This window comes from Hyperolius riggenbachi, chromosome 5, assembly GCF_040937935.1.
Source record: "Hyperolius riggenbachi isolate aHypRig1 chromosome 5, aHypRig1.pri, whole genome shotgun sequence".
NCBI classification, from domain to species: Eukaryota; Metazoa; Chordata; class Amphibia; order Anura; family Hyperoliidae; genus Hyperolius; species Hyperolius riggenbachi.
Window position 1 is genome coordinate 15,346,680 of NC_090650.1, and position 25,805 is coordinate 15,372,484.

A 25,805-nucleotide genomic window follows, 5' to 3' on the forward strand; every position below is an offset into this window, starting at 1 on the left:
AACGTGGTGATTTTTACCATGATTTTAATGAAAGTAAATGGGAGTCATTTTTTTTTTTTTTTAACAAGCGCTCAGCAAGCGCTAATCAAACACAAGTGCTCACAAAAGCGTTTATAGTGTGGATCCAGCCTAAGGGCCCTTTTACATTTAATCAGTTGCTCTCAGTTAAAACGGAAAGAAAACTGATTTTCAAAGTAAGTCCCATGTTTCCCAATGGCACCTTTTACACTTAACGCGTTTAGCTGAAATCTTCTTCCCAATGCACTGCTATGGAAAAAATGTGTACCAACGCATACTAACGCACACCAACGCATACCAACTGATTAAGTGTAAAAGGGCCCTAAGAAGTGTTGCTATGGGGCCCTATGATCTCTAGCGATGCTACTGGTCATGGCCAAAAGTTCTGAGAACGGCAGAAATACCGTTTTCCACAGTTTGCAGCTTCCGCTTTTATGATGGCAATTTGCACATATTCCAGAATGTTATGAAGGATCAAACGAATTTCCAAGTCCTTCTTTTCCATGAAAATTAACTTCCCAAAAACCTCATGTCCACTGCATGTCAGCCCCGCCACTAAAGGGCCTGCTTTTCAGCTATATTCTTGTTAAAGTGGACCTAAAGTCTGCCCAAAAAAATGAGATGAACTCACCTGGGGCTTCCCTCAGCCCCCTGCAGACAATCGGTGCCCTCGCAGCTCCGCTCCGATGGTCCAGGGCCCGCCGACGAACACTTCCGGTTTGGCCGTCACCGGCCGACAGGCATGGGAACGCAAGTGATTGTTCGCGTTCCCAGCCTGTATATCGCCCCCTATGCTGCTATATGCCCCTATGCCAGGAGGCCGCAATAGCTCCCCCGAAGCGTCCCGGAATCCTCCCTCGATAAACCTGACAAGGCATGATATATTTACCTTCCCTGGCTCCAGCGGGGGCGCTATTGCGGCTCTCAGCACGGAGATAGGCGGAAATAGGCAATCTCTGTCGGGTCCGCTCTACTACGCAGAAGCAGGAGACTTGCACCTGCGCAGGAGAGCGGAACGCCAGCCATCGGCTATTTCCGCCTATCTCCGGGCGGAGAGATGTTACTGCACCTGCGCTGGAGCTGGGAAGGTAAATTATTTACATCCCTGCTGTTCGGAGGGGCACAGCGAGACCCCCGTGGGACAGAGGAGGACGGGGGAAGCCTCAATAGGATCCGGAGGCTTCCCCCACCCGAGGTGAGTACCCCCCAGGGGAGGTTTTTTCTAGTTACAGGTTTTCTTAAAAAAAAGCGCTCCCATTGACTTGCATTAAAATCACTGTAAAATTGCCACGATTGCAGTGATGTTCATGCAAGTCAATGGGAGTACTTTTTAAAAAACACTCAAAAAGCGCTGATCGTCAGAAAAGCGCTCAGAATGCGCTCACAGTCAGGCCTTAGTGGGGAAAAATACATTAATTAAGAGGGGGAGAAAGCAAAGAATCCTATCATTGAATGAAATGAAAACATAAATCTTATTCCCACATCTGCAATGAATCTGGCAAGCCTCAGGACTTCGCTAAAAGGCTTTCTAAGCATCAGCAGTTCTGTTCTGCAGTAAAACTTCCACTATCGGACATGTGCAGCAGGAGCGGGAGATTGGAAGCAGTCTACGGGCCAATCACACTAAAAACCACTAGCGAATCCGCAAATGCTAGCGGTTTTTGAAGCGGTTTTCCTGAGCGATTCTAGACCTGTTTAGAGCCATTTGCTAAACATGCCTAGCATTTTTTGGAGCGTTTTGGTGTAGCTTTTTTATATTTTGTTACAGTAAAGCTGTAACTGAACAGCTTCTGTAACAAAAACGCCTGGAAAACCGCTCTGAACTAGTGTTTTTCAGAGCAGTTTTCCACTTTCCTATACTTTAACATTGAGGCAGAAACTCCTCCAAAATCTAAAAATTGCTGCAGCCCCCGAGTTTGCGTGTTGGGAAAAAAACAAACGGCTCTGGTGTGCACCAGCCATTGAAATACATTAGCCAAGCGGTTTTCTACCCCCAAGCGTTTTAGAAAACGCTCAGAACCGCTGTTTGTGTGCACCAGCCCTACATCTGGCCAATACGTTGCTGGTGATTGATTGTCCCAATTCTGCATACAATTTGCATGAGATTTTCATCCAGGCCAGAATACTTACTGGCCACCTCTAGCCGTCACCCCCTGTGGGTACAGGGTGTAGTGGGCACGCTCTGGGCAAATGTACCTGCTGCAGAACTCGGCGGCTGAAATTTCAATTTTGGTAGTCGTAGTTTAAAGGGAACCTTAAAATGGACCCAAATTAAAAATACAAGATTTCAGAAATAAAATCTATTTTCTAAATTATAATAATAAATAGCAGCTTTTTTTCAGCTGCATGATGACAAATATAAAATATTTTACATTTATTGGAGGTACCCCTCCCTTCCTTTCATATTGCTGGCAAATAATCCGGCAAACTGGTGGAGTAGCAGGTGACCGGCAATGGAGGAATTGCTAATGGCGGCCCCCAGTATAACCCTAGTTATGAAAAGAGAAAGGTGAAAAGCATGCACTGAAATGCTCATAGGCATGAAGGAGTGTTTATTTCTCTTTGTATGTGTCAGAGTGGTGCAACTAAATATTTTGAACTAAAAAAAAAAAGTTTGGTTTGGGTCTGCTTTAACTGAGAGTGATATGGATGTTTCCGGGAAACCATACCAGTTGCCTGGCAGTCCTGCTGATCTCTTTGGCTGCAGCAGTGACTGAATCACACCCTGAAACAAGCATGCAGCTAATCCAGTCTGACTTCAGTCAGAGCACCTAATCTGCATGCTTGTTCAGGGGCTGTGGCTAAAAGTATTAGAGACACGGGATCAGCAGGAGAGTCAGGCAACTGGTATTATTTTAAAAGGAAAAATCCATATCCATCTCAGTTTAGGTTCCCTTTAACTTTACAGACAGGGTTTTTTGTATACTTTGTTTAAGCAAACCTGAAGTTAAAAATACTTATGATGTAATGAATTATATGGGAAGTACGGATAACGAACAGAACATTAGTAGCAAAGAAAAGAGTCTCATATTTCTATTTTCAGTTTTATATAGCTTTTTTTTATTAACAATAAAAGTCTTTTAGGCGTGATAACTGAGTTATCACCGCTTTGTGAATCAGGCCCTCTGTCTTTTAAGCTATAAAACTAAGCAGAAATAATGACCCTTTGAACTTTCCTGCAGTAAAACCTCATCTACAGCTGCCTCTCACTGTGTCTTGGCTGTTTAAGTGTTTCAGAAAACAGGACTGTATTGGACACAGTGGGTGGATAACAAGTTTTTTTTTAACTCTTCCTGTACTGGAAACAATGTGAGACTTTGTTTCTTTGCTACTAATGTTCTGTTTCTTAGCTGTGCTGCACATACAATTCATTATATCAGAAGTTTATTTTCACTTCAGGTTCGCTTTGAAGTTTCTTACTTTCCATTTGTACCCATTGTACTCCGGAGGTCAGTACAAAGTTCCATTTGTTTCTGAGCATTGCTGCAGGACACAGTGGTATTTGCTCTTCAGTCATATGCCATATCCCCTGGTATCTCTTCTGCCATATCCCTCTACTGAGAGTTTACCTCTTTGTGGCCAGCACTACAGCTAAGACTCCCTGTTGTTCTCTCCTGCAGCCGATGTGCTGGGCGAAGAAGCCATATTGAAGTGGTACAAGGAAGCGCACCTCGCCAAGGGCAAAAGCGTCTTTCTTGACCAGATGAAGAAGTTTGTGGAGTGGTTGCAGAATGCAGAGGAAGGTGAGGAAAACTGAATGTAATCTCCATTCTCCACACTCCCTGTACCCTGCCTTATCCCTCTTATCTCTCCATACTCCCTGTACCCTGCCTCATCCTTCTCCATCCATACTCCCTGCACCCTGCCTCATCCTTCTCCATCCATACTCCCTGCACCCTGCCTCATCCTTCTCCATCCATACTCCCTGCACCCTGCCTCATCCTTCTCCATCCATACTCCCTGCACCCTGCCTCATCCTTCTCCATCCATACTCCCTGCACCCTGCCTCATCCTTCTCTCTCCATACTCCCTGCACCCTGCCTCATCCCTCTTCTCTCTCCATACTCCCTGCACCCTCCCTCACTCCTCTTCTCTCTCCATACTCCCTGCACCCTGCCTCATCCCTCTTCTCTCTCCATACTCCCTGCACCCTCCCTCACCCCTCTTCTCTCTCCATACTCCCTGCCCCCTGCCTCATCCTTCTCCATCCATACTCCCTGCACCCTGCCTCATCCTTCTCCATCCATACTCCCTGCACCCTGCCTCATCCTTCTCCATCCATACTCCCTGCACCCTGCCTCATCCTTCTCCATCCATACTCCCTGCACCCTGCCTCATCCTTCTCCATCCATACTCCCTGCACCCTGCCTCATCCTTCTCCATCCATACTCCCTGCACCCTGCCTCATCCTTCTCCATCCATACTCCCTGCACCCTGCCTCATCCTTCTCCATCCATACTCCCTGCACCCTGCCTCATCCTTCTCTCTCCATACTCCCTGCACCCTGCCTCATCCCTCTTCTCTCTCCATACTCCCTGCACCCTCCCTCACCCCTCTTCTCTCTCCATACTCCCTGCACCCTGCCTCATCCCTCTTCTCTCTCCATACTCCCTGCACCCTGCCTCATCCCTCTTCTCTCTCCATACTCCCTGCACCCTGCCTCATCCCTCTTCTCTCTCCGTAGTCCCTGCACCCTCCCTCATCCTTCTCTCTCCATACCCCTGCACCCTGCCTCATCCTTCTCTCTCCATACTCCCTGCACCCTGCCTCATCCTTCTCCATCCATACTCCCTGCACCCTGCCTCATCCTTCTCTCTCCATACTCTCTGCACCCTGCCTCATCCTTCTCTCTCCATACTCCCTGCACACTGCCTCATCCTTCTCTCTCCATACTCCCTGCACCCTGCCTCATCCCTCTTCTCTCTCCATACTCCCTGCACCCTCCTTCACCCCTCTTCTCTCTCCATACTCCCTGCACCCTGCCTCATCCCTCTTCTCTCTCCATACTCCCTGCACCCTGCCTCATCCCTCTTCTCTCTCCATACTCCCTGCACCCTGCCTCATCCCTCTTCTCTCTCCATACTCCCTGCACCCTGCCTCATCCTTCTCTCTCCATACTCCCTGCACCCTGCCTCATCCCTCTTCTCTCTCTATACTCCTGCACCCTGCCTCATCCCTCATCTCTCTCTATACTCCCTGCACCCTGCCTCATCCTTCTCCATCCATACTCCCTGCACCCTGCCTCATCCTTCTCTCTCCATACTCTCTGCACCCTGCCTCATCCTTCTCTCTCCATACTCTCTGCACCCTGCCTCATCCTTCTCTCTCCATACTCCCTGCACCCTGCCTCATCCTTCTCTCTCCATACTCCCTGCACCCTGACTCATCCCTCTTCTCTCTCCATACTCCCTGCACCCTCCCTCACCCCTCTTCTCTCTCCATACTCCCTGCACCCTGCCTCATCCCTCTTCTCTCTCCATACTCCCTGCACCCTGCCTCATCCCTCTTCTCTTTCCATACTCCCTGCACCCTGCCTCATCCCTCTTCTCTCTCCATACTCCCTGCACCCTGCCTCATCCCTCTTCTCTCTATATACTCCCTGCACCCTGCCTCATCCCTGTTCTCTCTCCATACTCCCTGCACCCCGCCTTATCCCTCTTCTCTCTCCATACTCCCTGCACCCTGCCTTATCCCTCTTCTCTCTCCATACTCCATGCACTCTGCCTCATCCTTTTCTCTCCATACTCCCTGCACCCTGCCTCATCCTTCTCTCTCCATACTCCCTGCACCCTGCCTCATCCCTCTTCTCTCTCCATACTCCCTGCACCCTGCCTCATCCCTCTTCTCTCTCCATACTCCCTGCACCCCGCCTTATCCCTCTTCCCTCTCCATACTCCCTGCACCCTGCCTCATCCTTCTCCATCCATACTCCCTGCACCCTGCCTCATCCTTCTCTCTCCATACTCCCTGCACCCTGCCTCATCCCTGTTCTCTCTCCATACTCCCTGCACCCTGCCTCATGCCTCTTCTCTCTCCATACTCCTTGCACCCTGCCTCATCCTTCTCCATCCATACTCCCTGCACCCTGCCTCATCCTTCTCTCTCCATACTCCCTGCACCCTGCCTCATCCTTCTCTCTCCATTCTCCCTGCACCCTGCCTCATCCCTCTTCTCTCTCCATACTCCCTGCACCCTCCCTTACCCCTCTTCTCTCTCCATACTCCCTGCACCCTGCCTCATCCCTCTTCTCTCTCCATACTCCCTGCCTCATCCCTCTTCTCTCTCCATACTCCCTGCACCCTGCCTCATCCCTCTTCTCTCTCCATACTCCCTGCCTCATCCCTCTTCTCTCTCCATACTCCCTGCACCCTGCCTCATCCCTCTTCTCTCTCCATACTCCTTGCACCCTGCCTCATCCCTCTTCTCTCTCTATACTCCCTGCACCCTGCCTCATCCCTGTTCTCTCTCCATACTCCCTGCACCCCGCCTTATCCCTTTTCTCTCTCCATACTCCCTGCACCCTGCCTCATCCTTCTCTCTCCATACTCCCTGCACCCTGCCTCATCCTTCTCTCTCCATACTCCCTGCACCCTGCCTCATCCCTCTTCTCTCTCCATACTCCCTGCACCCTGCCTCATCCCTCTTCTCTCTCCATACTCCCTGCACCCTGCCTCATCCTTCTCCATCCATACTCCCTGCACCCTGCCTCATCCTTCTCTCTCCATACTCCCTGCACCCTGCCTCATCCCTGTTCTCTCTCCATACTCCCTGCACCCCGCCTTATCCCTTTTCTCTCTCCATACTCCCTGCACCCCGCCTTATCCCTCTTCTCTCTCCATACTCCCTGCACCCTGCCTCATCCTTCTCTCTCCATACTCCCTGCACCCTGCCTCATCCTTCTCTCTCCATACTCCCTGCACCCTGCCTCATCCCTCTTCTCTCTCCATACTCCCTGCACCCTCCCTCACCCCTCTTCTCTCTCCATACTCCCTGCACCCTGCCTCATCCCTCTTCTCTCTCCATACTCCCTGCACCCTGCCTCATCCTTCTCTCTCCATACTCCCTGCACCCTGCCTCATCCCTCTTCTCTCTCCATACTCCCTGCACCCTGCCTCATCCCTCTTCTCTCTCCATACTCCCTGCACCCTGCCTCATCCCTCTTCTCTCTCTATACTCCCTGCACCCTGCCTCATCCCTCTTCTCTCCCCATACTCCCTGCACCCCGCCTTATCCCTCTTCTCTCTCCATACTCCCTGCACCCCGCCTTATCCCTCTTCTCTCTCCATACTCCCTGCACCCTGCCTCATCCTTCTCTCTCCATACTCCCTGCACCCTGCCTCATCCCTCTTCTCTCTCCATACTCCCTGCACCCCGCCTTATCCCTCTTCTCTCTCCATACTCCCTGCACCCTGCCTCATCCCTCTTCTCTCTCCATACTCCCTGCACTCTGCCTCATCCTTCTCTCTCCATACTCCCTGCACCCTGCCTCATCCCTCTTCTCTCTCCATACTCCCTGCACCCTGCCTCATCCTTGTTCTCTCTCCATACTCCCTGCACCCCGCCTTATCCCTCTTCTCTCTCCATACTCCCTGCACCCCGCCTTATCCCTCTTCTCTCTCCATACTCCCTGCACCCTCCCTCACCCCTCTTCTCTCTCCATACTCCCTGCACCCTGCCTCATCCCTCTTCTCTCTCCATACTCCCTGCACCCTGCCTCATCCCTCTTCTCTCTCCATACTCCCTGCACACTGCCTCATCCTTCTCTCTCCATACCACTAACATTCATACATTATTAAGTCAATGTTTGCCCATTGTAAAATTCTTTTCTCTGTGTGCCTATGACAATAGAAATAATACCTGGCATTACAGAATGCTCTGGGAGGAGCATTTGCATTGCTAAATAGCCTAGGCTGTGACATCACTGGGAGGGCGGGGGCTACATACCAATATATAGATATAGGAAGTGTTTACCATAAAAGTGAGTATCCTGAATAATTTACTAAATTCTATGGTGCCTCTTTAACAAACCATAAATACTTACCTTCAATTAATTGTCCTATGCCAATATCCTCGTAAATGTTCCTCTCCAATATCCTCTGGACGTGATTGAAGATCTCTGTGTACCTTCCCACACACTAAAATACAGCAACAAGCAGCTGGTGGCAAAGTATCTTCCAATGCCACCTTACCTTAGCTCCCCATTGGCTCCTAACAGACCAATGAGAATCCTCCTCGGTGATGTAATGCATCACAATCTGCCAGGACGTAAGCTGACTACAGTGTATGGGCACCTTAAGTCTAGACTGCCCCAACTGGCTGCAGTCTAGATTGTGTACCAATCTATGACTATGGAAGGATTAGAGTGTGCGCTCCTCTGAGGACAGTCAGTGACATGACTATGTGCTCTGTAATGTGCTGCAGGAGATGTCAGTGCTATATAAATACATAATAATAATATGGTAGGACATTACACTATGACTATGGTAGGATTAGAGTGTGAGCTCCTCTGAGGACAGTCAGTGACATGACTATGTACTCTGTACAGTGCTGCAGAAGATGTCAGTGCTATATAAATACATAATAATAATAATATGGTAGGACATTAGACTATGACTATGGTAGAATTAGATTGTGAGCTCCTCTGAGGACAGTCAGTGACATGACTATGTGCTCTGTAATGTGCTGCAGGAGATGTCAGTGCTATATAAATACATAGTAATAATATGGTAGGACATTAGACTATGACTATGGTAGGATTAGATTGTGAGCTCCTCTGAGGACAGTCAGTGACATGACTATGTGCTCTGTAATGTGCTGCAGGAGATGTCAGTGCTATATAAATACATAATAATAATATGGTAGGACATTAGACTATGACTATGGTAGGATTAGATTGTGAGCTTCTCTGAGGACAGTCAGTGACATGACTATGTACTCTGTACAGTGCTGCAGAAGATGTCAGTGCTATATAAATACATAATAATAATATGGTAGGACATTAGACTATGACTATGGTAGAATTAGATTGTGAGCTCCTCTGAGGACAGTCAGTGACATGACTATGTACTCTGTAATGTGCTGCAGAAGATGTCAGTGCTATATAAATACATAATAATAATATGGTAGGACATTAGACTATGACTATGGTAGGATTAGATTGTGAGCTTCTCTGAGGACAGTCAGTGACATGACTATGTACTCTGTACAGTGCTGCAGAAGATGTCAGTGCTATATAAATACATAATAATAATATGGTAGGACATTAGACTATGACTATGGTAGAATTAGATTGTGAGCTCCTCTGAGGACAGTCAGTGACATGACTATGTACTCTGTAATGTGCTGCAGAAGATGTCAGTGCTATATAAATACATAATAATAATATGGTAGGACATTAGACTATGACTATGGTAGGATTAGAGTGTGAGCTCCTCTGAGGACAGTCAGTGACATGACTATGTACTCTGTAATGTGCTGCAGAAGATGTCAGTGCTATAAATACATAATAATAATATGGTAGGACATTAGACTATGACTGTGGTAGGGATTAGATTGTGAGCTCCTGTGAGGACAGTCAGTGACATGACTATGTACTCTGTAATGTGCTGCAGAAGATGTCAGTGCTATATAAATACATAATAATAATAGTATGGTAGAACATTAGACTATGACTATGGTAGGATTAGATTGTGAGCTCCTCTGAGGACAATCACTGACATGACTATGTACTCTGTAATGTGCTGCAGAAGATGTCAGTGCTATATAAATACATAATAATAATATGGTAGGACATTAGAGTATGACTATGGTAGGTATTAGATTGTGAGCTCCTCTGAGGACAGTCAGTGACATGACTATGTACTCTGTAATGTGCTGCAGAAGATGTCAATGCTATATAAATACATAATAATAAAATGGTAGGACATTAGGCTATGGCTATGGTAGGATTAGAGTGTGAGCTCCTCTGAGGACAGTCAGTGACATGACTATGTACTCTGTAATGTGCTGCAGGAGATGCCAGTGCTATATAAATACATAATAATAATATGGTAGGACATTAGACTATGACTATGGTAGGATTAGAGTGTGAGCTCCTCTGAGGACAGTCAGGGACATGACTATGTACTCTGTAAAGTGCTGCAGGAGATGTCAGTGCTATATAAATACATAATAATAATATGGTAGGACATTACACTATGACTATGGTAGGACTAGATTGTGAGCTCCTCTGAGGACAGTCAATGACATAACTATGTACTCTGTAATGTCTCGGCCCTCTCCTTCACCTCCCACATCCAAACCGTAGCTAGAGCCTGCTATTTCCACTTACGCAACATCTCCAAGATCCGGCCTTGTCTGTAAGCCTATTTATTGTACAGCGCTGCGTAATATGTTGGCGCTATATAAATCTAATAAATAATAATAATAATGTGCTGCAGAAGATGCCAGTGCTATATAAATAATAATAATAATATGGGAGGACATTAGACTATGACTATGGTAGGATTAGATTGTGAGCTCCTCTGAGGACAGTCAGGGACATGACTATGTACTCTGTACAGTGCTGCAGAAGATGTCAGTGCTATATAAATACATAATAATAATATGGTAGGACATTAGACTATGACTATGGTAGGATTAGAGTGTGAGCTCCTCTGAGGACAGTCAATGACATAACTATGTACTCTGTAAAGTGCTGCAGAAGATGTCAGTGCTATATAAATACATAATAATAATATGGTAGGACATTAGACTATGACTATGGTAGGATTAGAGTGTGAGCTCCTCTGAGGACAGTCAGTGACATGACTATGTACTCTGTACAGTGCTGCAGAAGATGTCAGTGCTGTATAAATACATTTGTATGGTGGTAATAATTATAATAACGGTACACTGATTCTGCTGTGTGTTTATTTGTGTTGTAGAGTCTGAGTCTGAAGGGGAGGAGAACTGAAGTCTCTGGGAAGCAGATAATTGTGGGCGGTCTCTGGGGAATTCGCAGTGCAGAGACGCAATGGACTCGCATAGCATCGGACAGGACACTCTCAGCTAGCGCCCCCCTTTGTGTGTAAGCTGGTTTTTCCGGCCTGTAGGTTGTACAGGTGGAATTCTACCTCCAGTCTGTCTTGTGATTTTAGGCAAAGCCATGTCAGCCCGGAGCCAGCCAATCGGAACAGGCCGCAGGTTCTGCTACGGACTCCTATTTATTAGTATTTAGTAGCACCGGCTGATCACACAGTCCCGACTACTCCTGTGTACAGATCTGTAGATTGTGACCGTAGCTCCATAGCCACTCGTGTATGTGACAAATGATATAAACACTGTTTTTTTTTTTCTTTTTCCTTTTCAATAAAAGGCTTTTTATCTTATATGTGTCTTGGAATATATTTTATCTTTATGAGTCAATAAGAGAAAATGGAGCAGGGAACCACTGTGGACTCCTGGAAGACAATGGCCTCAATTCTCTAAGGAATTCTGTTAGGTTGGTAAAATACCGCATTCTGTATTTTTCACTTTTTTCTAAATCAACCCCATGCAGTAGAACATGCTTCCCCGACATCCCTTTAGATCTACTGCAGCCACCAGAGGGAGCTCTTCTGTATAAGGGTATACAGATATTCACATCTAAAGGGATGCAGAAAAGCCTTTTAGAAAGTCTCCTTCTGCTCTGCTGGACTGAAGTCTCGGCCTCCCGGGTATCGGGCCAAATGGGGTGAGAAGCAGCAATGAGCTCCGGATGAAATCTGAATGAGTTTCATTCGGATTTCATCCAGATAATAAGTGGTGAAACGGGTGAGCGGGGGTTAAATTTACCCAGAAGCCTCTTTTTTTTTTTTTTAAATCCGTCTCACGTTGCGTCTAACGCTGTGCTCCAAGCCGCGTCATGTGACTACTACGCTTCCTCCTTATACCCGGAAGGAGGAAGCGCGGTAGTCAAGTGAATGTGGCGTGAAAGGCGATGTGGGACGGATTAAAAAAGACGGCTTCTGGGTAAGTTTAACCCCCGCTCACCCGTCCCATCAGGTGCTCTAATTATCTGGATGAAATCCGAATGAAACTCATTGAGAGTTCATCGTTGGTGAGAAGCAGGGCTGTGTGGCTCCCCCTATTGGCTGCCTGGCTCCCCCTATTGGCTGCCTGGCTCCCCCTATTGGCTGCCTGGCTCCCCCTATTGGCTGCCTGGCTCTCCCTATTGGCTGCCTGGCTCTCCCTATTGGCTGCCTGGCTCTCCCTATTGGCTGCCTGGCTCTCCCTATTGGCTGCCTGGCTCCCCCTATTGGCTGCCTGGCTCCCCCTATTGGCTGCCTGGCTCTCCCTATTGGCTGCCTGGCTCTCCCTATTGGCTGCCTGGCTCTCCCTATTGGATGCCTGGCTCTCCCTATTGGCTGCCTGGCTCTCCCTATTGGCTGCCTGGCTCTCCCTATTATTGGCTGCCTGGCTCTCCCTATTATTGGCTGCCTGGCTCTCCCTATTATTGGCTGCCTGGCTCTCCCTACTATTGGCTGCCTGGCTCTCCCTACTATTGGCTGCCTGGCTCTCCCTATTGGCTGCCTGGCTCTCCCAATTCGAACACTTTCATTCCAGTGCAAGAGATTTGGATGCAGCCAGTGCCACCATAGGCCGTAATAGGAATTACGACTATAGCGGCGCACAGGGAGTAACTAGAGTTGGGCCGAACCTCCGATTTTAGGTTCGCGAACCTGGTTCGCGAACTTCCGCGGAAGGTTCGGTTCGCGTTAAAGTTCGCGAACCGCAATAGACTTCAATGGGGATGCGAACTTTGAAAAAAAAAAATAATTATGCTGGCCACGAAAGTGATGGAAAAGATGTTTCAAGGGGTCTAACACCTGGAGGGGGGCATGGCGGAGTGGGATACATGGCAAAAGTCCCCGGGAAAAATCTGGATTTGACGCAAAGCAGCGTTTTAAGGGCAGAAATCACATTGAATGCTAAATGACAGGCCTAAAGTGCTTTCAAACATCTTGCATGTGTATACATCAATCAGGTAGTGTAATTAAGGTACTGCTTCACACTGACACACCAAACTCACCGTGTAACGCACCGCAAACAGCTGTTTGTGTAGTGACGGCCGTGCTGGACTGGTGCGCACCATGGCGAGAGTGCAGGTTTTGGTGGCTTTACAGCCCATATGGTCGCCTGGCTGATGTAGCTGAATGACAGAACAGTAACTGTCCAGCTGATCAAATTTGGTCTGACCACAATGAGGCAACGACCTTATTATCGTGGGTGTGCCCCCCGAGACACTCATCTAGGCGCCGGTCATTGCTTCATTGTGAAGAACAGGTATGCAGTGGTGGGTTCACAGCACAGGTATGCAGTGGTGGGTTCACTAAACAGAACAGGTATACAGTGGCGGGTTCACAGCACAGGTATACAGTGGCGGGTCCACTGAACAGAACAGGTATGCAGTGGCAGGTTCACTGAACACAACAGGTATGCAGTGGCGGGTTCACTGAACAGGTATACAGTGGCGGGTCCACTGAACAGAACAGGTATGCAGTGGTGGGTTCACAGCACAGGTATGCAGTGGTGGGTTCACTAAACAGAACAGGTATACAGTGGCGGGTTCACAGCACAGGTATACAGTGGCGGGTCCACTGAACAGAACAGGTATGCAGTGGCAGGTTCACTGAACACAACAGGTATGCAGTGGCGGGTTCACTGAACAGGTATACAGTGGCGGGTCCACTGAACAGAACAGGTATGCAGTGGTGGGTTCACAGCACAGGTATGCAGTGGTGGGTTCACGAAACAGAACAGGTATACAGTGGCGGGTTCACAGAACAGGTATGCAGTGGCGGGTCCACTGAACAGAACAGGTATGCAGTGGCGGGTTCACTAAACAGAACAGGTATACAGTGGCGGGTTCACACAACAGGTATGCAGTGGCGGGTCCACTGAACAGAACAGGTATGCAGTGGCAGGTTCACTGAACAGGTATGCAGTGGCGGGTTCACAGAACAGGTATGCTGTGGTGGGTTCACAGCACAGGTATGCAGTGGTGGGTTCAATGAACAGGTATACAGTGGCGGGTCCACTGAACAGAACAGGTATGCAGTGGTGGGTTCACAGCACAGGTATACAGTGGCGGGTCCACTGAACAGAACAGGTATGCAGTGGCAGGTTCACTGAACACAACAGGTATGCAGTGGCGGGTTCACTGAACAGGTATACAGTGGCGGGTCCACTGAACAGAACAGGTATGCAGTGGTGGGTTCACAGCACAGGTATGCAGTGGTGGGTTCACTAAACAGAACAGGTATACAGTGGCAGGTTCACTGAACAGGTATGCAGTGGCGGGTTCACAGAACAGGTATGCTGTGGTGGGTTCACAGCACAGGTATGCAGTGGTGGGTTCAATGAACAGGTATACAGTGGCGGGTCCACTGAACAGAACAGGTATGCAGTGGTGGGTTCACAGCACAGGTATACAGTGGCGGGTCCACTGAACAGAACAGGTATGCAGTGGCAGGTTCACTGAACACAACAGGTATGCAGTGGCGGGTTCACTGAACAGGTATACAGTGGCGGGTCCACTGAACAGAACAGGTATGCAGTGGTGGGTTCACAGCACAGGTATACAGTGGCGGGTCCACTGAACAGAACAGGTATGCAGTGGCAGGTTCACTGAACACAACAGGTATGCAGTGGTGGGTTCACTGAACAGAACAGGTATGCAGTGGTGGGTTCACAGCACAGGTATGCAGTGGCGGGTTCACTAAACAGAACAGGTATACAGTGGTGGGTTCACAGCACAGGTATACAGTGGCGGGTCCACTGAACAGAACAGGTATGCAGTGGCAGGTTCACTGAACACAACAGGTATGCAGTGGCAGGTTCACTGAACAGGTATACAGTGGCGGGTCCACTGAACAGAACAGGTATGCAGTGGTGGGTTCACAGCACAGGTATACAGTGGCGGGTCCACTGAACAGAACAGGTATGCAGTGGCAGGTTCACTGAACAGGTATTCAGTGGCGGGTCCACTGAACAGAACAGGTATGCAGTGGTGGGTTCACAGCACAGGTATACAGTGGTGGGTTCACTAAACAGAACAGGTATACAGTGGCGGGTTCACAGAACAGGTATTCAGTGGCGGGTCCACTGAACAGAACAGGTATGCAGTGGCGGGTTCACTAAACAGAACAGGTATACAGTGGCGGGTTCACAGAACAGGTATGCAGTGGCGGGTCCACTGAACAGAACAGGTATGCAGTGGCAGGTTCACTGAACACAACAGGTATGCAGTGGCGGGTTCACTGAACAGGTATACAGTGGCGGGTCCACTGAACAGAACAGGTATGCAGTGGCGGGTTCACTAAACAGAACAGGTATACAGTGGCGGGTTCACAGAACAGGTATGCAGTGGCGGGTCCACTGAACACAACAGGTATGCAGTGGCGGGTTCACTGAACAGGTATACAGTGGCGGGTCCACTGAACAGAACAGGTATGCAGTGGCGGGTTCACTAAACAAAACAAGTATGCAGTGGTGGGTTCACAGCACAGGTATGCAGTGGTGGGTTCACTAAACAGAACAGGTATACAGTGGCGGGTTCACAGAACAGGTATGCAGTGGCGGGTCCACTGAACAGAACAGGTATGCAGTGGCGGGTTCACTAAACAGAACAGGTATACAGTGGTGGGTTCACAGAACAGGTATGCAGTGGCGGGTCCACTGAACAGAACAGGTATGCAGTGGCAGGTTCACTGAACAGGTATGCAGTGGCGGGTTCACAGAACAGGTATGCTGTGGTGGGTTCACAGCACAGGTATGCAGTGGTGGGTTCAATGAACAGGTATACAGTGGCGGGTCCACTGAACAGAACAGGTATGCAGTGGTGGGTTCACAGCACAGGTATACAGTGGCGGGTCCACTGAACAGAACAGGTATGCAGTGGCAGGTTCACTGAACACAACAGGTATGCAGTGGCGGGTTCACTGAACAGGTATACAGTGGCGGGTCCACTGAACAGAACAGGTATGCAGTGGTGGGTTCACAGCACAGGTATGCAGTGGTGGGTTCACTAAACAGAACAGGTATACAGTGGCAGGTTCACTGAACAGGTATGCAGTGGCGGGTTCACAGAACAGGTATGCTGTGGTGGGTTCACAGCACAGGTATGCAGTGGTGGGTTCAATGAACAGGTATACAGTGGCGGGTCCACTTAACAGAACAGGTATGCAGTGGTGGGTTCACAGCACAGGTATACAGTGGCGGGTCCACTGAACAGAACAGGTATGCAGTGGCAGGTTCACTGAACACAACAGGTATGCAGTGGCGGGTTAACTGAACAGGTATACAGTGGCGGGTCCACTGAACAGAACAGGTATGCAGTGGTGGGTTCACAGCACAGGTATACAGTGGCGGGTCCACTGAACAGAACAGGTATGCAGTGGCAGGTTCACTGAACACAACAGGTATGCAGTGGCGGGTTCACTGAACAGAACAGGTATGCAGTGGTGGGTTCACAGCACAGGTATGCAGTGGTGGGTTCACTAAACAGAACAGGTATACAGTGGCGGGTTCACAGAACAGGTATGCAGTGGCAGGTCCACTGAACAGAACAGGTATGCAGTGGCGGGTTCACTAAACAGAACAGGTATACAGTGGTGGGTTCACAGCACAGGTATACAGTGGCGGGTCCACTGAACAGAACAGGTATGCAGTGGCAGGTTCACTGAACACAACAGGTATGCAGTGGCGGGTCCACTGAACAGAACAGGTATGCAGTGGCAGGTTCACTGAACACAACAGGTATGCAGTGGCGGGTTCACTGAACAGGTATACAGTGGCGGGTCCACTGAACAGAACAGGTATGCAGTGGTGGGTTCACAGCACAGGTATACAGTGGCAGGTTCACTGAACACAACAGGTATGCAGTGGCGGGTTCACTGAACAGGTATACAGTGGCGGGTCCACTGAACAGAACAGGTATGCAGTGGTGGGTTCACAGCACAGGTATGCAGTGGTGGGTTCACTAAACAGAACAGGTATACAGTGGCAGGTTCACTGAACAGGTATGCAGTGGCGGGTTCACAGAACAGGTATGCTGTGGTGGGTTCACAGCACAGGTATGCAGTGGTGGGTTCAATGAACAGGTATACAGTGGCGGGTCCACTGAACAGAACAGGTATGCAGTGGTGGGTTCACAGCACAGGTATACAGTGGCGGGTCCACTGAACAGAACAGGTATGCAGTGGCAGGTTCACTGAACACAACAGGTATGCAGTGGCGGGTTCACTGAACAGGTATACAGTGGCGGGTCCACTGAACAGAACAGGTATGCAGTGGTGGGTTCACAGCACAGGTATACAGTGGCGGGTCCACTGAACAGAACAGGTATGCAGTGGCAGGTTCACTGAACACAACAGGTATGCAGTGGTGGGTTCACTGAACAGAACAGGTATGCAGTGGTGGGTTCACAGCACAGGTATGCAGTGGCGGGTTCACTAAACAGAACAGGTATACAGTGGTGGGTTCACAGCACAGGTATACAGTGGCGGGTCCACTGAACAGAACAGGTATGCAGTGGCAGGTTCACTGAACACAACAGGTATGCAGTGGCAGGTTCACTGAACAGGTATACAGTGGCGGGTCCACTGAACAGAACAGGTATGCAGTGGTGGGTTCACAGCACAGGTATACAGTGGCGGGTCCACTGAACAGAACAGGTATGCAGTGGCAGGTTCACTGAACAGGTATTCAGTGGCGGGTCCACTGAACAGAACAGGTATGCAGTGGTGGGTTCACAGCACAGGTATACAGTGGTGGGTTCACTAAACAGAACAGGTATACAGTGGCGGGTTCACAGAACAGGTATTCAGTGGCGGGTCCACTGAACAGAACAGGTATGCAGTGGCGGGTTCACTAAACAGAACAGGTATACAGTGGCGGGTTCACAGAACAGGTATGCAGTGGCGGGTCCACTGAACAGAACAGGTATGCAGTGGCAGGTTCACTGAACACAACAGGTATGCAGTGGCGGGTTCACTGAACAGGTATACAGTGGCGGGTCCACTGAACAGAACAGGTATGCAGTGGCGGGTTCACTAAACAGAACAGGTATACAGTGGCGGGTTCACAGAACAGGTATGCAGTGGCGGGTCCACTGAACACAACAGGTATGCAGTGGCGGGTTCACTGAACAGGTATACAGTGGCGGGTCCACTGAACAGAACAGGTATGCAGTGGCGGGTTCACTAAACAGAACAAGTATGCAGTGGTGGGTTCACAGCACAGGTATGCAGTGGTGGGTTCACTAAACAGAACAGGTATACAGTGGCGGGTTCACAGAACAGGTATGCAGTGGCGGGTCCACTGAACAGAACAGGTATGCAGTGGCGGGTTCACTAAACAGAACAGGTATACAGTGGTGGGTTCACAGAACAGGTATGCAGTGGCGGGTCCACTGAACAGAACAGGTATGCAGTGGCAGGTTCACTGAACAGGTATGCAGTGGCGGGTTCACAGAACAGGTATGCTGTGGTGGGTTCACAGCACAGGTATGCAGTGGTGGGTTCAATGAACAGGTATACAGTGGCGGGTCCACTGAACAGAACAGGTATGCAGTGGTGGGTTCACAGCACAGGCATACAGTGGCGGGTCCACTGAACAGAACAGGTATGCAGTGGCAGGTTCACTGAACACAACAGGTATGCAGTGGCGGGTTCACTGAACAGGTATACAGTGGCGGGTCCACTGAACAGAACAGGTATGCAGTGGTGGGTTCACAGCACAGGTATGCAGTGGTGGGTTCACTAAACAGAACAGGTATACAGTGGCAGGTTCACTGAACAGGTATGCAGTGGCGGGTTCACAGAACAGGTATGCTGTGGTGGGTTCACAGCACAGGTATGCAGTGGTGGGTTCAATGAACAGGTATACAGTGGCGGGTCCACTTAACAGAACAGGTATGCAGTGGTGGGTTCACAGCACAGGTATACAGTGGCGGGTCCACTGAACAGAACAGGTATGCAGTGGCAGGTTCACTGAACACAACAGGTATGCAGTGGCGGGTTAACTGAACAGGTATACAGTGGCGGGTCCACTGAACAGAACAGGTATGCAGTGGTGGGTTCACAGCACAGGTATACAGTGGCGGGTCCACTGAACAGAACAGGTATGCAGTGGCAGGTTCACTGAACACAACAGGTATGCAGTGGCGGGTTCACTGAACAGAACAGGTATGCAGTGGTGGGTTCACAGCACAGGTATGCAGTGGTGGGTTCACTAAACAGAACAGGTATACAGTGGCGGGTTCACAGAACAGGTATGCAGTGGCAGGTCCACTGAACAGAACAGGTATGCAGTGGCGGGTTCACTAAACAGAACAGGTATACAGTGGTGGGTTCACAGCACAGGTATACAGTGGCGGGTCCACTGAACAGAACAGGTATGCAGTGGCAGGTTCACTGAACACAACAGGTATGCAGTGGCGGGTCCACTGAACACAACAGGTATGCAGTGGCGGGTTCACTGAACAGGTATACAGTGGCGGGTCCACTGAACAGGTATACAGTGGCGGGTCCACTGAACAGAACAGGTATGCAGTGGTGGGTTCACAGCACAGGTATGCAGTGGTGGGTTCACTAAACAGAACAGGTATACAGTGGCGGGTTCACAGAACAGGTATTCAGTGGCGGGTCCACTGAACAGAACAGGTATGCAGTGGCGGGTTCACTAAACAGAACAGGTATACAGTGGCGGGTTCACAGAACAGGTATGCAGTGGCGGGTCCACTGAACAGAACAGGTATGCAGTGGCAGGTTCACTGAACACAACAGGTATGCAGTGGCGGGTTCACTGAACAGGTATACAGTGGCGGGTCCACTGAACAGAACAGGTATGCAGTGGCGGGTTCACTAAACAGAACAGGTATACAGTGGCGGGTTCACAGAACAGGTATGCAGTGGCGGGTCCACTGAACACAACAGGTATGCAGTGGCGGGTTCACTGAACAGGTATACAGTGGCGGGTCCACTGAACAGAACAGGTATGCAGTGGCGGGTTCACTAAACAGAACAAGTATGCAGTGGTGGGTTCACAGAACAGGTATGCAGTGGTGGGTTCACAGCACAGGTATGCAGTGGTGGGTTCAATGAACAGGTATACAGTGGCGGGTTCACAGAACAGGTATGCAGTGGCGGGTCCACTGAACAGAACAGGTATGCAGTGGTGGGTTCACAGCACAGGTATACAGTGGCGGGTCCACTGAACAGAACAGGTATGCAGTGGCGGGTTCACTGAACAGGTATGTAGTGGTGGGTTCACAGAACAGGTATGCAGTGGTGGGTTCACAGCACAGGTATGCAGTGGTGGGTTCACTGAACAGGTATGCAGTGGTGGGTTCACAGAACAGGTATGCAGTGGTGGGTTCACAGCACAGGTATGCAGTGGTGGGTTCACAGCACAGGTATGCAGTGGTGGGTTCACAGAACAGGTATGCAGCCAGACAGGAACAAGTTAAGCCTAACTAATCTTTCCCTGAGAGACAGTCTGCAGCAGCTCGCCCTACTCTCACTAACGCAGGCAGCACACGAGTGACCGTAATGGCCGCCGCTGCCTGCCTTATATAAGGGGGGGTGGGGCTCCAGGGGCTAGTGTAGCCTAATTGGCTACACTGGGCCTGCTGACTGTGATGTAGAGGGTCAAAGTTGACCCTCCATGTGCATTATGGGGCGAACCGAACTTCCGCAAAGGTTCGCCTGCGGGACGCGAACGCGAACCACTGAAGTTCGCATGGAACCGTTCGCAGGCGAACCGTTCGGCCCAACTCTAGGAGTAACTAACTTCAGAAGACGGAGCTAAAGTTACTTATAAAGCACTATACTGCGGCATTCAGCAATTGCTGGAAGCCAAATTATTTCATTCCCCACCATCCATGGCAGCCTGGAGGGGGAATAGTATTTAGCACGGCCGGGAACTTGTGCTGGAGCAGGATCAGCCATATACCGGCTGTATCCTGTGCCCAAGCCTCCCGGCTGCGATTCCTCTCGTACGCCTCCATATTGGCTGTCTGCTACATCTGTGTTAGCGCATGGAGAGTGAGTTATCGGGTGGCCAGAACTGGAGGTGAATACTGAACACTTTTTTTGCTTGATCTCCCGAATGCTTTGTGAATTCTTAGGGAATTGCAATTTCTTGAGGTATTTACTTCACTAGTCGGTCATTTTACTTTTCAGTGTCGAAATAGTTGGAATTGGAATTTGGCAAGGTGATTGGTAATATCAGATGTTTCTAAGCATTACCGTTCAAATGTGGCAATACTTAGTGAACGGAGACCAATGAGCCTTTTATTCAATTCACTTTTTTTCCCTTAAATTTTTTTTTTCTCTTAGGAGATAATTTTTCAACTTCCTTTTTAAAACGACTTATCAGCACTCTGCAAGTGAAAAGTACCAAAACGTTTGTGAAAAAAGGTACTGCCAAAATTATTCCGTGTTTTCTTGCTTGCTGGTAAAGGGCATTTAATTAACAAGGGGCTTGATTTACTAAACCGTGATAAGACTAATATCACACCTTTATCAAAGTTATCACACATTATCAAAGTTATCAAAGTTAACACACCTTATCAGAGTTGCATAGCGAGCGCTACAAACGTATGCCTGCTAGTTGGCAATGGCACTCGTCCTGCCCTGAGCCCCTGCAGGTTCGTAGCGCTCGCTATGCTACTCTGATAAGGAGTGTTAACTTTGATAACGTGTGATAACTTTTGATAATGTGTGATAACTTTGATAAGGTGTAATATTTGAGTTATCACGGTTTAGTGAATCAAGCCCAAGGTGTGAAAATATCACCTAAGAAGATCAGCAGGACAGCCAGGGAGTTTGCATTGTTTAAAAGAAAATGAATATAGCAGCCTCCTTATCCCTCTCACTTCAAGTGTCCTTTAACCTCCTTGCCGGTCTAAAAAATCCGGCAAGGAGGCAGCGCCGCACTTTTTATTTATTTATTTTTTAAAATCATGTAGCGAGCCCAGGGCTTGCTACATGATAGCCGCTGAGCGGCGGCATCTCCCACCCACTCCGATCGCCTTCGGCGATCAGGGTATGCAGAAAATCCCGTTGAGAACGGGATTTCCTGCAGGGCTTCCCCTGTCGCCATGGCGACGGGGCGGGATGACGTCATGGACGTCGGGATGTCACAGGGAATCCCGATCCGCCCCTCAGTGCTGCCTGGCACTGATTGGCCAGGCTGCGCAGGGGTCTGGGGCGGGGATGGGGGGGGGGGGGGCGGCTCGGCGCGGCGGGTAACGGCGAATCGGCAGCGAGTGGCGGCGATCGCGTACTACACGCAGCTAGCAAAGTGCTAGCTGCGTGTAGGGAAAAAAATTATGCAAATCGGCCCAGCGGGGCCTGAGAAATCCTCCTTGCCGGTTGTCCCGAGTTCATTTAACCTATTTCAGACCACAAGACTCTGACCAGTTAAGGATCAGAGCCTTTTTTTCACTCTGCTATTCAGTGATCACAGTGAGCGGCCCGATGAAACTGTCTCCTTACCGATAAGCAGAAGCTCGGCTGTCCTATGCAGGGCCGTTTCTTGGGCAGGGCGACTGCCCTGGGCGCAGACCGGCAAGTAGAAGAAGGGAGGTGCAGGCAGAAGGACATAACCGCTAGGGAGCTGGTGATGCGCAGTGCAGCCAAATGGAAGAAGACAGAAGAATACTAGCTTGATCACCTTCCTTATTAATGTCCACACAGTATGGTAGCGCTCAGTCCATATAGCTGTCCATCCTGGGCTCTCCAAGATGGTATGCAGCGTATGTCAACACCTCAGGAAAAGAGAAACACACAAGAGAACCAGGGGCTCTGATGAGTCACAATAGTGATGAAACCGGTAGGGCGTGGCCAAGGAACTAGCGAGGAGGACGCTGAAAGTTTGAGAAGGCGGGAGAAGAGGAATGCCGTGGCCCGTGACCAGGAGATCGGTATAAATTGTGATATGCTTTTATATCATGTTTTAAATGTACGCGCATTACTTACTTTTATTGAATATTAAATGAAGGTTTTACACATAAGAGGCAATTGTGCTTGTTGTTTGAGGTAATGATATAGCCGGTGTTTGAGGAATAAAGGCCTGGGAAGCAAGTGGTGCAAGCTGACGCTAAGGATTCAGGCACCTCAGTGATTGTCAGGTTTCCTGTACCCCAATACGCCGTAGCCTGATGGTGAGCAGGGTAGTATAGGGGACGAAGGGGAGTGCGTGGATAGTTGGTGGTGGTTCCCTGCCCCCCATACCTGAGCACTAGTGGAAGCCTGTGCATGAAACACACAGGTGGTGTTGTTGCAAGATAATAACAGTCTGCACTATTGTGTTTTTTCTCGTGTGTTTCTCTTTTCCTGAGGTGTTGACATACGCTGTATATCATCTTGGAGAGCCCAGGATGGACAGCTATATGGACTGAGCGCTAGTATACTGTGTGGACATTAATAGTGATAGTTGGGTAACTATATATAGAGCGCACCATCTCTATCTGGAAGGAAAAAAAATATTGTTAGCGCTGTAATATTGTATGTGTGTGTATTTTGATCACCTTCCTTGACTCCTCCTGGGCTGCCTGCGTCAGACGTCAAGTCATCATCACGTCACCACCGCGTGATGACACCTGGTGGCCTGTAGCGGTACTGCAGGCTGTCACCACCGCGTGATGACACCTGGTGGCCTGTAGCGGTACTGCAGGCTGTCAGTGTGCGGCACCCATGGAGGAGTCAGCTCTCTTTACCGCTGTGTTCTCCTGGTCTCTGCTTCCTCCTGGATGAGCGGCTGGTCACTAGTAAGTAGGCAGATCTACTTGTGACCTGTGGCTGTGTGACTGTCCCTAAAGAGTAAGGGTTCACAAGTCCACAAGGGAGGGGGGGGAAAGGGGCTCAATGTTTACACCCTCGCCCTGGGGGCAATTTAACCTAAAAACTGCCCTAGTCATATGACAGCCAGATCTGGGCGTGCAGCAAGCATCGATCAGCCCGGGACCGCGGGAAGGGCAAGTGCGGCGTAAATTCTCACTTTTTGGTGCCCGAACCGGTTAAGTAATGTGTGAAAGGTTCTAAAAAAAAAAAAAAAAAAAGTTAAAACAGTGTTTAAAGTTAAAATTCAAAGATCGATATAATTTTGGGGGTATACCTTCATTTTAAGCCCATCCAAACCTGAAACAAAACCCCATGGCAAGATTAGTGCTGACTAGTTCAGCAGCACTTCTCTGCATTATTCAGCCCCGCTGGGGTGTGGCCTCCTCCTCTTCTTGGGGCCTTTCACCACCTTTTTGGGGTTTTTTTGTACACAAATATTCATTCTAAATATACTGAAACTCTGACTTCAAAGTATTTCACGCTTATTAGGAAGACCCCCCACTCAGACCCGCATTTACATCACAGGAGCCTATAGGCACAGATGTCCTGGCACCCTAGACTCCGCCCTCCATGCATGCAGGCCGGATTTACATCACAGGAGCCTATAGGCACAGATGTCCGGGCACCCTAGACTCCGCCCTCCATGCATGCAGGCCGGATTTACATCACAGGAGCCTATAGGCACAGATGTCCGGGCACCCTAGACTCCGCCCTCCATGTATACAGGCCCGGATTTACATCACAGGAGCCTATAGGCACAGATGTCCGGGCACCCTAGACTCCGCCCTCCATGTATACAGGCCCGGATTTACATCACAGGAGCCTATAGGCACAGATGTCCGGGCACCCTAGACTCCGCCCTCCATGTATACAGGCCCGGATTTACATCACAGGAGCCTATAGGCACAGATGTCCGGGCACCCTAGACTCCGCCCTCCATGTATACAGGCCCGGATTTACATCACAGGAGCCTATAGGCACAGATGTCCGGGCACCCTAGACTCCGCCCTCCATGTATACAGGCCCGGATTTACATCACAGGAGCCTATAGGCACAGATGTCCGGGCACCCTAGACTCCGCCCTCCATGTATGCAGGCCCAGATTTACATCACAGGAGCCTATAGGCACAGATGTCCGGGCACCCTAGACTCCGCCCTCCATGTATACAGGCCCGGATTTACATCACAGGAGCCTATAGGCACAGATGTCCGGGCACCCTAGACTCCGCCCTCCATGTATACAGGCCCGGATTTACATCACAGGAGCCTATAGGCACAGATGTCCGGGCACCCTAGACTCCGCCCTCCATGTATACAGGCCCGGATTTACATCACAGGAGCCTATAGGCACAGATGTCCTGGCACCTTAGACTCCGCCCTCCATGTATACAGGCCCGGATTTACATCACAGGAGCCTATAGGCACAGATGTCCGGGCACCCTAGACTCCGCCCTCCATGTATACAGGCCCGGATTTACATCACAGGAGCCTATAGGCACAGATGTCCGGGCACCCTAGACTCCGCCCTCCATGTATACAGGCCCGGATTTACATCACAGGAGCCTATAGGCACAGATGTCCGGGCACCCTAGACTCCGCCCTCCATGTATACAGGCCCGGATTTACATCACAGGAGCCTATAGGCACAGATGTCCGGGCACCCTAGACTCCGCCCTCCATGTATACAGGCCCGGATTTACATCACAGGAGCCTATAGGCACAGATGTCCTGGCACCTTAGACTCCGCCCTCCATGTATACAGGCCCGGATTTACATCACAGGAGCCTATAGGCACAGATGTCCGGGCACCCTAGACTCCGCCCTCCATGTATACAGGCCCGGATTTACATCACAGGAGCCTATAGGCATAGATGTCTGGGCACCCTAGACTCCGCTCTCCGTGAACCTACAAACCCC

The 25,805-nt window shown here is 49.7% G+C and overlaps 1 protein-coding gene across 2 annotated transcripts in view; it reads left to right on the forward strand.

Annotated features, from left to right (window-relative positions):
- BZW2 (basic leucine zipper and W2 domains 2) overlaps nucleotides 1-11,387 on the forward strand; it is a 145,143-nt gene extending 133,756 nt beyond the window's left edge. For both annotated transcript variants that reach the window (XM_068235110.1, XM_068235111.1), the window contains 2 exons: nucleotides 3,639-3,761; nucleotides 10,944-11,387. In XM_068235110.1, coding sequence (XP_068091211.1) covers nucleotides 3,639-3,761; nucleotides 10,944-10,972 — 152 coding nt within the window. In that variant the 3' untranslated portion in view covers nucleotides 10,973-11,387. The remainder of the gene's footprint in view (nucleotides 1-3,638; nucleotides 3,762-10,943) is intronic.
- The last annotated feature ends 14,418 nt before the right edge of the window (nucleotides 11,388-25,805 follow it).